A 15,952-nucleotide genomic window follows, 5' to 3' on the forward strand; every position below is an offset into this window, starting at 1 on the left:
GGCTGGGGCTGCAGTCATCTGAAGGCTAGACTGGGGCTGGAGGATTCACTTCCAAGCTCACATGGGGGTTGGGAAGAGCCTTTGTTTTCTCACCACATGGGATCCTCCATAGGGCTGCTTAAAATATGGCTTCCCCCAGAGTGTGTAATCCAAGAGAAAGCAAGAGGAATGCCACACTGCCTTTTCTGACCTAGCCTCCAGGTCACACACCACCACTCTGTCCTAATCTATTCACTACAAGCAAGTCACTAACTCTGGGCAGTGTTCAAGGGGAAGGGAATACAAACAAGGCTGTGAATACCAGGAGGTGAGGATCACTGGGGGCCATCTTGGAGGCTTCTGGCCACAACATGTGACTTTCAATTAGCACTCAATGGCTTACAAAGCATCTCCATGTAGAACTGTCCATCTGACTCTCACAACTCCATAAGGACGGGCAGAAGAGGTATGATGTACTGTTGTTCCCATTTTACATATGGGGAAACCGAGGCTCAGAGAAGCTAGGGAATTTGTTCAAGCTAAAGCCCAGGTCTCCTGTCTTCAAATTTGGAGCTACACACCATGACATCCCTGATCTAAGTAATGGATCCAGGAGAAGCACAACTGAAGAAAAAGCTGCCTGATTAAGAGCAGCTGATGTAAGAATTTCCAAAGCCATAATGTGACTTCTTTCCATATAACTTTCTTTCCATATTAGGCCCAGGGCGATAATAGAAAACTGGGTGCTCCATTCTATTTACTACTGTATTCATAGGGAAACCATCCAGTCACAGCAAGCAGCCAACAAAGAGAGATAGATCCACACAACTATTTCCAAGAGTCAAGGGACCATCCCGGGGCAGCGTGCACATTGTGGGTGTACATCAGCTGTACCAAAAGACTGGCTTCTGTGGAGAAAACCAAGTGAAGATGCCATGGGGGTGGGGGAGCAAATGAATGGAGAAATCCTGGAAACGTTGCTCGCCTTAAATCTGGCTCTCTTAGGGGTTTCCTATGGTCCCTCAGGTATCTACACGGGTGCAGTGGTGCAGAGTTCAGGACAACGTGATCAGGAGACCCACAGGCGTCAACCCAGTCCCCTTGGGACATGAAATCCATTGGGGGCTCCTGGACAAGTGCCCAAGAAGGATTTTCAAATTATCAGCAAAGAAAAGACATGACACGGGATGATAATTTAGGAGTTTTGACTGAGGGGCCAAGATACGATCTGGATACCAAGACAAGGGGTGAGAGAGGGACCACAGATGCATGTTTCTACGGGGGTCTCAGAAAACTGGTTACACAAGCCGTGGGCCCCCAGCCCAGGGGCCTCCCACCCAGATCAAGGGTTAAAAGGGGTGAGAGAGCAGAGCCTGCGCTGGGAGGTCTACCCTCTCTCATTACAGGTGTTGGGGATGAGCTGCCCCCAGAAGGGTGCGGGCCCATGTCGACTCAAGCAACTCAACATCCGCCCAGGATAAGTGCACTTGAAAGGAGGCCACACATGTTTGCACCTTCTACAGTCCCCTTGAGACAGTATTAGAACCCAAAGTTTCAAAATTTAATATTAATAAAGTAGCAAAAAGAGAAATAAGGTACAGCTTTCCATGCCCCTGGGGTCACCCCAGTTGCCCTGCCCAAGGGATGGGTCTGGAGGGAGGGGCCACCACTTCCTCCCAACCCAGAGCCTGTGAGGGCTCCTCACTGGGCCCACTCAGAGCCGCATATGTATGTGTCCCCTGCTAAGAAGCTGCACAGAGGACTGGTTCCCATGGGAGCAAAAGCAGCTGACAGCAGCAGAGTGGGGACCATATGGTCTGGGAATATCACCACACCCTCTTTGACAGCGGGTAGAAAAGGGACACCAGATGCAAAACCCGTTGTAGAAATATTGCTTTAGGCTCTTTTTTGTTTTTTTGGGTTTTTTTGGCCATGCGGCTTGCGGGATCTTAGTTCTCCAATCAGGGATCAAACCCGGGCCCTTGGCAGTGAAAGTGCAGAGTCCTAACCACTGGACCACCAGGGAGTTCCCTGCTTTAGGGTCGGCCTGTCTGTCTGTCTATCCATCTATTTATTTATTTATTTTTGGCTGCATTGGGTCTTTGTTGCTGCGTGCGGGCTTTCTCTAGTTGCGGTGAGTGGGGGCTACTCTTTGTTGCGGTGTGTGGGCTTCTCATTGCGGTGGCCTCTCTTGTTGTGGAGCACGGGCTCTAGGCGCGTGGGCATCAGTAGTTGTGGCACATGGGCTCAGTAGTTGCGGCTCACGGGCTCTAGAGCACAGGCTCAGTAGTTGTGGCGCATGGGCTTAGTTGCTCTGTGGCATGTGGGATCTTCCCAGACCAGGGCTGCAACCTGTGTCCCCTGCATTGGCAGGCGGATTCTTAACCACTACGCCATAGGGTCTTTTTTAAAGGGAATCCGGCCCAAAGACAGCCTTCCAGGCCTGGTTCCCTCAGTAGAAAAAGATGGAGGGGTAGTTATAATGTGCAGGGTAAAAGATCAGGGTGAGGAGGCAAGGGGTAGTCAGCCAAAGGAGAGGCCCCTGTCCAGGACACGGGAGTTATATTTAGAGGGATCCGGCAGCAAAGAGTTAATAGCAACCATCAGTCAGACCCAGAGCACAGGAAGCCAGCTTAGAACAGTGCTAGTCAAGTGACAACTTTCTGCCCCTTTCCTCTCCTGCCCACAGCTGGTGAGCAGGGAAAGAGGTGAGGGAGGGAGCAAAGACCGACACCCCGACCAGCGGGGACGGGGAGAGGAGTCTGCCCTTTAAATGAGGACGAGCGTGTGGATGAGTACAGGCAGAGCCCGGAGATACTGCAGGTTCGGTTCTAGACCACCACAATAAAGTGAATATGGCAATAAAATGAGTCACGAGTTTTCTGGTTTCCTAGTGCATGTAAAAGTTATCTTCACGCTATACTGTAGTCTATTAAGTGTGCAGTAGCATTATACCTAAAAAAACAACGTACAGACCTAAATTAAATAATACTTTATTTCTAGGGACTTCCCTGGTGGTGCAGTGGATAAGACTCTGCGTTCCCAATGCAGGGGGCCTGGGTTCGATCCCTAGTCAGGGAACTAGATCCCATGTGCATGCCGCAACTAAGAATTCGCATGCCACAACTAAGGAGTCTGCGCGCCACAACTAAGGAGCTGGCAAGCCACAACTGAGCTGATGAGCCGCAACTAAGGAGCCCGTGAACTGCAATGAGGGAGCCCGCCTGCCGCAACTAAGACCCGGTGCAACTAACTAAATAAATAAATAATACTTTATTGCTAAAAAGATGCTCACCATCATCTAACAACACAGGATTGCCACAAACCAATTTGTAAAAAAAAAAAAAAAAAAATGCAGTATCTGTGAAGCACAACAAAGCAAAGCGCAATTAAACAAGGCACGCCTGTATATCAGCCAGAACCCTTTCAATGACTGGATTCAGACTTCGTTTGCTTCTCAAAGTGCCATTAAGACTTTCTCTTTCTTTCTCCAAAGACGACATACAGATTGCCAACAAACACATGAAAAGATGCTCAACATCACTAATCGTTAGAGAAATGGAAGTCAAAACTACAATGAGGTATCACCTCACACCAGTCAGAATGGCCATCATCAAAAAGTCTACAAACAATAAATGCTGGACAGGGTGTGGAGAAAAGGGAACCCTCTTGCACTGTTGGTGGCAATGTAAACTGATACAGTCACTACGGAGAACAGTATGGAGGTTCCTTATAAAACTAAAAATAGAACTACCATATGACCCAGCAATTCCACTACTAGGCATATACCCAGAGAAAATCATAATTCAAAAAGATACATGCACCCCAATGTTCACTGCAGCACTATTTACAATAGCCAGGACATGGAAGCAACCTAAATGTCCATCAACAGAGGAATGGATAAAGAAGATTTGGTACATATATACAATGGAATATTACTCAGCCATAAGAAGGAAGAAAACTGTGCCATTTGCAGAGACATGGATGGAGCTAGAGACTGTCATACAGAGTGAAGTAAGTCAGGAAGAGAAAAACAAATATCGTATATTAAAGCATATATGAGGAATCTGAAAAAATTGGTATAGACGATCTTATTTACAAAGCAGAAATAGAGACACAGACATAGAGAACAAACGTAATGATACCAAGGGGGAAAGGGGCGGGGTGGGATGAATTGGGAGATAGGGAATGACATATATACACTATTGATACTATGTATACAATAGATAACTAATGAGAATCTACTTTATAGCACAGGGAACTCTATTCAGTGCTCTGTGGTGACCTAAATGAGAAGGAAATCCAAAAAAGAGGGGATATATGTATATATATAGCTGATTCACTTTGCTGTACAGTAGAAACGAATGCAACATTGTAAAGCAACTATAATCCAATAAAAATTTAAAAAAAGAAATAGGGATTGATAAAATTAAAAAAAAAATTCTCTTTGTTATCTAAGTGTGGCTGGAAGAGTCACGGGAAAGGACCATTGCCCTGGGCAGGCGGGGGAGACAAAAATAAAAATAAAAATTACACCTTTTGAGTCCGACAGGCTCAACATGTTAGTTATGCACATAAACTTGATTCTCTCAAAGGCTCCTGCGAGCTCTAATGACCAGGGACTTCTAAGTGCAAATTAGTATTTAGTTCACTAATGCAGACTTCAGTTGCACTTGCTATGAGCCAGGTACTGGTTAAAGCACTTCATCAATATTAACTCACTTAATCCACATAAAAACCCTCTGAAGTAGGTATTATGAGCATCTCTGTTTTATATACTTATGAAGAAACGGAGATACAGAGAGCTTAAGTAACGTGCCCAAGGTCACACAGCTAGCAAGTGGTTGAGCTCCTGTCCCGAGTTCCATTCCTGGGTATCCACCAGAGAGGGATGGAAACATCTCTCCACACAGAGGCTGGTATGTGGATGTTCACGGCAGTATCATTCACTACAGCCAAAAAGGGGAAACAATCCAAATGACCATTAACTGGTAGATGGATAAACAAAATGTGGTCTATCCATACAATGGAATACTATTCAGCCAGAAAAGGAATGAAGTACCGATACACACTACATATAGCACAGGTGAACCTTGAAAAGATTATGTGAAGTGTAGGAAGCTGGATACAAGGGACCACATATTGTATCATGCCGCTTATAAGAAATCTCCAGAGCAGGAATATCTCTACAGAGAGCAGGTCGGTGGTTGCCTGGGGCTGGGGAGGGCATGGGGGTTGACTGCAAGGTGGCACCTTTTGGGGGGTGACAGAAATGTTCAAAAATTGGATTGCGGCGATAGCTGCACAACTTGGAAAATTTACCATAAATCATTGAAATGTGCACTTTAAATGGGTGCATGTTACGATATGTGAGTTAAACCTCAATAAAGCTGTTGCAAAACCAAAAGCAAAGGGGGCTGACCCTGGCCATAATGGCCCTTCCTCCTGTTCTAGCTGGTTTACACCTATGGTGAAAAGCCTTCAGAGGAACACAGGAGGGGAGGACTTCGGGCCAGGAAGTTGTCTGAAGCCTTTGTCTCTCCTTCCAGGCTCCAAAAGCCTCCGGGCATTTGCGTGGAAACGCCCCACTGTGCCCACCCGCACCCAATCGGACTGTGGCACCAGCAGCTGAGATTTCTTTACAGAACCGCTCTGTTTTGCAAAGAGTAATTATATGCAGGGGAATTTCCTACCCCAAATGACACCCCTTCTTTATTATCCCCCAAACACCCCTGCATTATTTTGCAATGCAAAATTCATGCCTCCTCAAGCCAATTACTTGGGAAAATGTGATACGCAATGATGAATTATACATGCGTTTTCTTTATGATTTTTTTTTCTCCTTGGGGATGGTAATTATGAGATAAATTGTTGGGGGTTTTATGTCTTGAAATAACTCCTTGCCATATCAGAGCCCCTCTTGCTACATATTGCTAAGCTAATTGGTGGCTTCCAAAGAGAAGGACAGAAGTCATTTTTAATTAGGCTAGTAAAAAATATGCCAGTCATACATACATACATACATACTCACTGATACATACATGTTGAGATATATATATTTATATCAGAAACAATGAATGAAAATTCAATACACTCTTTGGGAGATTCCAGTGGGGTCCTTGGTGTAATAGTTCCCCATTTTGAGGTGCAGGTATCTCCTCTGGTGTTACAACTGAGAAGTCATTTCTGATGCATAAAAGTTCTCTTTAGATAGAGAACAAGTCTCTATTGTGGGCGTCCAGTGGCTGACATAACAACAATTCTCTTGTTGAAGAAAAGTCTTTCAAAGCTGAGACAATTATTCACCAAAACTAAGGGCAAGTCTGTCCACTCTACAGTTTGGTGTTATAGGGATAGAAAACAATCATCTGTCTTTTATAACTTATATCGGAGCTATAATATTATAAGCGCTGTTTCATAATTCCATCAAGCAAGATCTTTGTGATGCTTTCATTACAACCTAGGGGGAGCACAAACCTTTACTTAAATCAAAATCAGTACTTCTGGGCTTCCCTGGTGGCACAGTGGTTGAGAATCTGCCTGCCAATGCAGGGGACACGGGTTCGAGCCCTGGTCTGGGAAGATCCCACATGCCGCGGAACAACTAGGCCCGTGAGCCACAACTACTGAGCCTGCGCATCTGAAGCCTGTGCTCCGCAACAAGAGAGGCCGCGATAGTGAGAGGCCCGCGCACCGCGATGAAGAGTGGTCCCCGCTCGCCACAGCTGGAGAAAGCCCTTGCACAGAAACGAAGACCCAGCACAGCCATAAAAAAAAAAAAAAAAAATCAGTACTTCTCTCCAAGGATCACAGTTTCTGTTTTGCTTTTAAATGGGAATTACAAAAAGCCATAGGTAGCTTTTGAGCATCATTCTACTCACTGGTCGTGTAAATGGAAAGCTAGCTGGCAATTTTATTCTACCCTTTGAATCCAGTCCCTCTCAACACATAAATGATTCCATCACTGACACATGGAAAAGAAAATTCAATTGCTCAAACCCACTTAGAATACCAAACCCATCTTAGAATACCCTAAAAGAATCAGCCTCTCTTGGAAACATAATCATATTAAAGCACGAGGTACCAGAATTCCCTAAAGTACAGGCTATTTTTATAAAAGACCGATAAAATGTTCTACTACGTTGTCTGAGGGATACTGTTATTCAGAATTACCCACGATTCTGAATAATGTGCTACTAACTTAGAAGAGATGCTGCCATTTTGCTGACTGGTTAGAAACCCTCGGAAAACCTCAAGCAGAGCACAACACCTACTCAACCTTGGAAGACAAGGAAGAAAGTAAGGCAATCTTGTTGCCACAAAGAGCTAAGTGCATCATTATGACAGAGTTCAAACACTTTGGAGTTGGGGACGATACACCGTCCACTTCAACTACCAGTTGTCCACAGTGCACACAGGTGCTTGGTGAGTAACTTCCAAAGGACTGCAGTTGCAGCAAGCCTAACTCCAGGATGGCGACCCCACGCCAAGCTCTGTTCTGCTTACCAGCAAAAGTCTCTGTACATGGATTCACTCCTGCAAGACGTTTAGAGGTGCCGAAATCGGAGATTTTCACCACTCCGCTATAGGTATTCACCAGAACGTTATCACCCTTCAGAAAAGGAAGAACATCAAATGCTTAAAAGACAGATTTAAACAAACTAATGTAAAACAGACTTGGACCTTAAGAAATGGTCATGTGTCTCTAGGAAGACTAGACTCTGCTCAGTCCTCTCCCCTCCGTGAGCTGGTCCACCTGCAGACACTCCAGCAGCTCATGTGATCTGAGATGCAAAGTGAAATCTGATTGGCTCAGACAAGCAAGTACCTTTATGTCTCTGTGCACAATCTGGTTTTCGTGGAGATACTTGAGGCCTTCCAGGATTTGCTTGGTGTAGAACTTGATGGTGGGCTCCTTCATCGGCCCCCATTTTGATCGCAAAAGAGCCGAAAGGCTTCCTGGAAACGGACACAGTAAAAAAAAAAAAAAAAAACTCATCAGGGCGATGAAGAGTCGATTATAAGGGTTCAGGGAAACACAGTGAAGTGATGTTTCTAACCTAATGTAAGCACTCGCGCCCACATCACTGTATCTGGGCTAAGTGCAACATCTTTCCTCCCTCTCTGTTGCCTGTTTCCCAGATGCACAAGCAGCGCGGCCAGAGAAGGGACGGGACGTGAACCAGCATATCAGCCCGACCAGAGGTGCAGGGTGGAAAGGAATCCCTTGTGACCCCCGAAACACAGCCAGGCCACCTTCGGGCTTAGCTCTGTTCAGCTGCACAGAATCAGGAAGAGAGCGCAACAGTGCTCTCTGAACTCTGAAGGGCTGGCCGGACACTGCACATCCTGCACGAGCGTCCAGCCATTGGGCTTGGGTCAAAGCCACGTTTTATACCTCACCCTGAAATCAGAGGTGGACAGGGGCAGAGTGAGGGGCCCTAAAGGGAGACAGGGGCCCGAATTGGAGGAGGTTGGGGCTCTCTGTCCTCTCTGTGAGAAGCTCCCAATGCCAGGTCCCAGGGGCAGGACTGCCTTAACACCCACCCCCCCACTCCGACCCCAATTATACTATTAAACATTGAACTTTGGGGCCAGAAGAAAACCTCCCTTTACTGCCTTCTGACCATGTGTTTCAGAGATTATTGTCCAGGCGCTCAGCATCAGCTGTCGCCCTTACACAGTGCTATGGGACCTTGCTATGCCTCAGTTTCCCCATCTGTAAAAGGGGAGGTGCACATCTATCTCCAACTCTGCGGTCATCCTCAGACCTCACGGCTGGAACACCAATCAGTATTTTCTGCTAGACTATGAGCAATCTGAGGGAAGAAGAAACTGTACGTTATCATAAATGTAACCCTCAAAATCTAGCCCATTGCCTGGCTCTTAAGATATATAGTTAGGTGTGTTTTTTTAAAATTTTATTTATTTATTTATGGCTGTCTTGGGTCTTCGTTTCTGTGCAAGGGCTTTCTCTAGTTGCGGCAAGTGGGGGCCACTCTTCATCGCGGTGCGCGGGCCTCTCACTATCGCGGCCTCTCTTGTTGCGGAGCACAGGCCCCAGACGCGCAGGCTCAGTAATTGTGGCTCACGGGCTTAGTTGCTCCGCGGCATGTGGGATCTTCCCAGACCAGGGCTCGAACCCGTGTCCCCTGCATTGGCAGGCAGATTCTCAACCACTGCGCCACCAGGGAAGCCCTATAGTTAGGTTTTTAATGTAATGGCAGGCTCTTAGTAACTATGAGTTGAAAGAATGAATGAATACAGATTTCTAACTAAAGTTTTTATATTTGCATTCAGATTACTATTAATTTTATCATTATTTTCTTAAAATGAGCACTTACTGATTTCTTGCTCTCTGCCTGGCACCGTTTTGAGAGCTTTACAAACATTATCTCACTCACCCCATCCAACAAGCCACTAAGATAGTGTCATTATGACTCAAATAATTACTATTCCAATTATGATAGTACTTATTAATAATCCAATTTTAAAATTCATTTATTCAGTCAGAAAACTGAGGTCACACAGCTTGCAGATGGAGGGACCAACTCAAACTAGATGGCTGGGGTCTTCCCTGGTGGCACAGTGGTTAAGACTCTGCGCTCCCAACACAGGGGGCCCGGGTTTGATCCCTGGTCGGGGAACTAGATCCCACATGCATGCCGCAACTAAGAGTTCGCATGCCACAACTAAGGAGCCTGCCTGCCGCAACTTAGACCCAGCGCAACCAAATAAATAAATAAATATTAAAAACAAACAAACAAAAAACCAAACTAGATGGCTGGCTCCAGATCTGAGGAACTCCTACCCTCGTACTCTACTGCCTGCCTTTGGGGATCTTGTGGATAAAGCACTGGTGTTCGATTTCACTGTCAACATGTTATTTTGCAATGTCATTTAAAAAAACCTCTGTTTCCTCTTCTCCAAAGCATATTTCAACTCCTAGACTGTGAAGGCCTCAAGGCCAGAGACTATGCTTTATTCATCTCTATGTCTCTAGTGCTCGGCCCAGCAGCTGGCACTCAGTAGATCCTCAGTGAATACTTGATGATTGAATTACCAGACCAGGAATAGACTGTTTATGTGACACTGGAAAATCTGTATCCATCTCCTCTGGGAAACAAATGGTCTCCCACACCTAAAATGTCTGTCATTTTTTAACAGCAGGATGAATAACGATGTTCATATTATATTTTCATCAGTGATTTTCAGGGTATGAGATCAGAAGACCAGTGACTACTCACCCCCAGGCACCTGCTCCATAAATATCTTAATGTAGCCGTCCTCGGAAACAGAGCCCAGGTACTGAACAATATTGCGGTGCTTGAGGTTCTTGTGCAGGGCGATCTCCTCATGCAGAGGCTGAGAGTACCTGATAAGAAAAACAAAGCCAGTGTCACCTGCCAAATCCCTGGAGCTTGGAGTCCATATATCGCACCTCACCAGTACCTGCCCTACTGCTGGCCATCCCTTCTTTGTGGGAATGTTCTCTCCCTTGGCTCCCATGAGACTATTCAGCTTCCCATCTGTAGAACAGGGGATAGTAATACAAAGCACGCAGGGCTGCCGGGGGCCAAAGTGTGTCAAGTTTCTCAGGCACCCAGTGGAGTGCCTGGTGTGTGGCAAGTACCCAGTGAACGGCTGCTGCTGTTACTATGGCTATTGATAGGGCTTGAACTCTCCAACCATCCTTTGTCTCTCTCAACAGCCTCTCTTCCTCTGCTCCCCGATGAAGGGAGCTGTTCCAGAAGGTTGTGTCCTCAGCTGCCTTCTAGTCTCATTCCGCAGACTCATTCCAGACTACAGCAACAGCCACCTAATGGACCTCCCAGCCTCAGCCTCCGGTCTCTTCAGTCTATTCTCCCCTGGCCACCATATTTCCCCTTCCTAAAACACACACCCCATCACATCACCTCCCATCCTAAAGTCCACATAAAGACCACATTGTTTAACATGGCACACAAGGACCTTCAAACTCAGGTCAGACTACATCTTAAAAAATGTTTGCCTCATCTCAAGAGCCCCCCCACTGCCCTACATCCTACAGTCGAGTCACAACAGACAATTTGTTCTTCTCTCCTTACACTCTGTGCTTAACAGCTCTGCTTCCCCTCAGCATAGAATGCTCTGGCCTCCTTTTCTGCCAGACGAACTCCTACTCATCCCTCAAAGGCCAGCTCAAAGATGATTTATTTTCTCAAACTTGCCACAACTCATCCAAGAAGAGCAATTCATTCCACTCCTATGCTCTACAAACACTCTGTGAACCTCTGTATTACGGCACTTGTCACTTTGCTCTACCAAACTGGGCACACCCTAACATTAGGACAGTATCCTACTCCCCTTTCAGTCTCCAGTGCCAGCCCAGAATCTGGCACAGAGAAGGTGCCCAATATCCTAACTTCAGCCTGTAAATTTAGGGAATGGGACAAAACAGTCTCTAAGGTCCCTTCCAGCTCTAAAATCCCAGGAACAACCATCAGCAGTGAAGAGCTGAAATGACTAATACAACCAACTGAAGGAGGTGGTTCAAGCCAGCAACTTCCCCCCAACAAACAACTGCAACGCCTTATCCATCATGAGAATAAGAGACAGAATACTGGAAGAGGAACTCAAGAGACTGGATCCTAGTCTTGTTTCTTCATGTCCTCGGAGAAGTCATTTAACCTTCTTAGCCTTGGAAGAAGTTGGATGAGTTCATTTCAGACCCTGCTTTATAATTCAAATATCATAACACACAATCCCATTAAAAATGAATGGACGAACAAGCAAACGAATGAACGAATGAATGACAAAGGGTCTTACAGCTGCTAGAAATCACTTGTAATCCATCCCTAATAATTCACTGACACCTGGATGGAGGGATGTTTGCACACAGCCATCAGTGTCCAGCACTGAAGGCAACGCTGCAGATGTGGTCTGAGCACGCCGGTGGAGCATGGAGCTATTATTTCTTATACTGTGGCCATTACTGTATATGTAGCTTCTCTACAAAAACACTTGACAGTCAACACGTTCTTGTTTAGAATTAGGAGGGGTATGAATTTAAAAAGGAATAAACCTTTAGTTAGACTCTTAAAAAGTGTAGGAGAAATAAATTGGTAGTACTTGTGGTTTAAAAAACAATAGTCCAAAATCTATGGGTGAGGTTGAAGGGTAGGGTATTAATAAAATAGTCTGTATAGCAAAAAACTAAAAATTTTTTTTTTACCACATTTAATTTTCTGTAATGATACATCTGAATAAATAATAGCCATTTCAAATTGTTACAATGTGAATTAAAGCACTGAGTCATATTTTAAAATATTTGCAAACAAACATCTATGTAAAAATGTAAAACTTTATTTCCTCCTGACGGGTGGAAATAAAACTACAGTCTTCTTTTAAAATGTGACTCTGCAATCCACATGCCTCTAAGTGAAGTTGTTCCATTTTCTCCATTTATTTATAATATGTAGAGCACAAAAGCAGATCACCCTTATTAGAAGAGAATTACAAATTTGTCTGATGACATAATGCTTTCATTATGCACCATCAGTGGTGGGCACGGGAATTGGGGTATGGAGGTGGCAGCTGCAGAAGGCGGAAGGCCCGCCCTGACTTGCCTGCTGTCTCTCTCTGGAATTTCTTTGATGGTTATTCGCACTTGATTGCTCAGATCTCTGCCGGCATACACGATCCCATATGTGCCCTTCCCCAGCACCACTCTCTCACCATTCGCATCGTGGTCATACTCATACTAAGGAAAAGCACCAAGATAAAAAAGCACACAACTTGTGGTGGAGAAACCCCATAAAAGCCCAAACATTGTCCTGCAATTTTTAGAAAATTTATAAATAACATTATTTGAGTACCAGGCAGGTCACATTTCTTGGGTTATGTACTTTTCATTAAATAATTGCTTTTAAGGGGTAGAGTTCTCAGTTACTCATATATTCATAACATGATTTTATGAAATAGAATGCAAGAAATTTAAAAATACGGCTCATATGTAACTTAGTGGGCTCACCTTTTGGAGAACTCCCCTCACTTTGATGCTGCGATTTAAAACTGCTTCTAAGCATGTCAAGTACCCCAAATAGGTGCCTTCTTACATGATCCCTTATCAACTTGCCAGGAAAGCAACCACTTTCCATAGCCCAGAAAAGAACTGAAGGTAAATAAAACTAAAATTGTCTTAATAGAAAGTACACATGCTGCCCCACTCCTGCTTTTAGAGGTACAGATCTAGCATTAAACACATACTGCAAAATTCCACCTGTAATTAGTATTGCTCTTTTATTCCCCCAATCTTATCATCAAAAATTGTACAGCTGCATTCCACTTGGTTCTTCTCAATGATTAAAACAAATGTAACTCTAGACTGAGCAATATTTATTTAAAGCAGAGGCAGCAAGGGATTCTTTCTGTTGTTTTCTATGCCCCCTATACCTGCTTACAGAAGTGCACAGAACGCGTGTGCATGTGGACGTGTCCCTTCCCATCCACTTCTAGGGATGCTCACGACAATTAAGGTTACTAGTGGGTCTCATCACTGTCTGATTTAACCAGACATCCGCCTGCTTCATAACAGGCTTTTATCTCCCACCTTTCTCTGTTACCTTCAAAGTGCATCACTCAGTTCGTTTCTACAACAAACTTTGATTCTAAGCTAAGAATTCGAGTACCTGACTCAATTATTAAAATGAATCCCTTTGATATTTTCTGAAAGAAATCTCAAAGAATTAATTTCAGCCCACTTGAAAGTATAGTAAAATCTCACTAAATTACAAGGACCTGAGTTAGTGGCAAGTCATAATAATTGTGCAAGGTTTAAACACATGCGTAGTGGTGCAGTATCTGTGGACTACCACTGTACTGTCCAAAAGAGCTTATGATGACCCTTTCTGAATATTAAGAATATTAATTTCTTAATATTACCATATTTAATATATTATATGCAAGTAGATATAACTAAAGTCATTTTAGGCATAAATGAAAAAGTCTGCTTCTATTTGCCCAACTATTTCTCTTGTAGTTTCACAAACATTATTCATTAGCATAGAAAAGCCTTTTCCATTGGTTGTACACAAAGGGAATTTTAGTCTAGTCCACGTCAGATTTTTCTTACACATTCTGCTTGATAGGATCCCAAAGTAATGAGGTGTTTCTATAGAGATGCATTAAATTTAATCTCTGACAGTCATAAATAGTGATGGCTAGCTCGTTCATTAATGAGTATTTTAAAATATACGCATAAAGAACTTTCACACAAAAAATGGGACATTTTCTTTAAGCATCAAAGACACAGTAAATAACTTTTTCCATGTCCTAGGTCTTCTGTGACTCACCTCTAAGGTATCCCCGTCGGTCTCTCCCTCCAGCTCCACTGTACTGCCCACTCCGTTGGCTATCATCTCTTTGACCAAAGAGCAAAACCTAGAACACCAAATGTCACAAAGATGCCGCTAATTATGATCACTCCTATTCCTTTCCTCTAACTTGGCCTTACTACATTAAACTGTGATTAAATAAACCAAGCTTTTACAAGTTATGGAACAATCACTCCACTCCTTGATTTGACATGGTAGTGTACTGGTTATCTAATCTAGTTCAAATACCTATATGATACTTGAATGCCCTCTATACAATATCGCCACCAACTGGCTGGCTAATTGATGCGTGAACACCCCCAGTGACAGAGAACTCATTACCTCACAAGGCAGCTCATTCTTTGGTGAGAAATGCTTCACTTATATTGAACTAAGACTTCTTTGATGTGGGTCTCATCCATAGACTGCTTAGAATTAGTCCCTTTCTACATAACTGCCCATTAGAAATGTACATAATTTTATTATATCCCTATAAGTCTTTCCTTCTTGTTCCCTCAACGTTTCCCCCAGGACTTGTTTATGAGTCACTTCACTAACTTGTAATTCTTCAAAGGTGTCCCTGTATTATTCTTCAAGTCTGGTCCCGGGACCAGTGTTCCAGGGGTGATTTAATTAGTGCTAAGGATAGTGGGACCATCACCTCCCAAGTTGCCAGCACTCTAGCTCTTAGTGAGAAATAAGGTCTTGTATAAGGGGAGAGGTGAGAAGGAAGTGTGTAAGACGGCCTCATCGTTCTGTTGACATAGACTAAGCTTAATATCAACTATAACCCATAAATCTTTCTCACAAACGCTGCTGGGCCACATCAGCCACTCCCTAGACTTGTGTAGCTGTTTATTCACATACAAATGACTTGACTCAGAAGATTTGTATTCAGTATTCTCTCTTAAGGTGGCAGGGAAGAATATTGCATACTTTAAGATAATTTCCAAAAAACACTAGAACGTTCTTTTCTCTAACCCATCCCACCTCTGCTTCTTCTAATTTTTGAAAGCTGGGACACGCAACAGTCAGGCTTCTTAGGAGACATATGGTATGCATGCAACAGAATAACTAAAATTTAAAAGACAGTATCAATTGTTGTTCAGAATGTGGAGCAACTGGAACTCTCATATGTTGCTGGTGTAAGTGTAAATTGATAAAACTACTTTGGTATCAACCAAAGCTGAATATAAACCTATCCCATAACCCAGTAACTCCATTCCTAGGCACATACAGTGCAGAAATCAATGAATATGTTTACCAAAAGGCATGCACAAGAGTGTTCATAGCAGTTTTATTCATAATGGCCCCAAACTGGAAACAATCCAAATGTTTGATAAAACAGATAAATTGTCATATATATTCACACAATGGAACACTACACAGCAAAGAAAAGAATGAACTAATACAACATGGCTGAATCTCATAGATATTATTTTAAGAGATACAAGTGAGAAATAAAAGAGTGCATACTTTATGAGTATATTTATTTGAAGTTTAACAACAGGCAAAACTAACCACTGGTGATAGAAATCAAAATAGTTACATTAGGAGCGGGTTTAATGACTGGGAAGGGGCACAAGGCACCTTCTGGGGTGCTGATATTCTTAACACAC

At 43.8% G+C, this 15,952-nt stretch overlaps 1 protein-coding gene across 1 annotated transcript in view; it reads right to left on the minus strand.

The window, feature by feature from the left end:
• The window catches only part of MAP3K15 (mitogen-activated protein kinase kinase kinase 15), a 148,330-nt gene that overhangs the window by 16,413 nt on the left and 115,965 nt on the right, over positions 1–15,952 (minus strand). The window contains exons 14-18 of the mRNA XM_036839721.1: positions 14,313–14,400; positions 12,588–12,721; positions 10,227–10,354; positions 7,808–7,938; positions 7,486–7,591 (exon numbers count right to left, since the gene is read on the minus strand). Coding sequence (XP_036695616.1) covers positions 7,486–7,591; positions 7,808–7,938; positions 10,227–10,354; positions 12,588–12,721; positions 14,313–14,400 — 587 coding nt within the window. The remainder of the gene's footprint in view (positions 1–7,485; positions 7,592–7,807; positions 7,939–10,226; positions 10,355–12,587; positions 12,722–14,312; positions 14,401–15,952) is intronic.

Source organism: Balaenoptera musculus, chromosome X (genome assembly GCF_009873245.2).
Source record: "Balaenoptera musculus isolate JJ_BM4_2016_0621 chromosome X, mBalMus1.pri.v3, whole genome shotgun sequence".
NCBI classification, from domain to species: domain Eukaryota; kingdom Metazoa; phylum Chordata; class Mammalia; order Artiodactyla; family Balaenopteridae; genus Balaenoptera; species Balaenoptera musculus.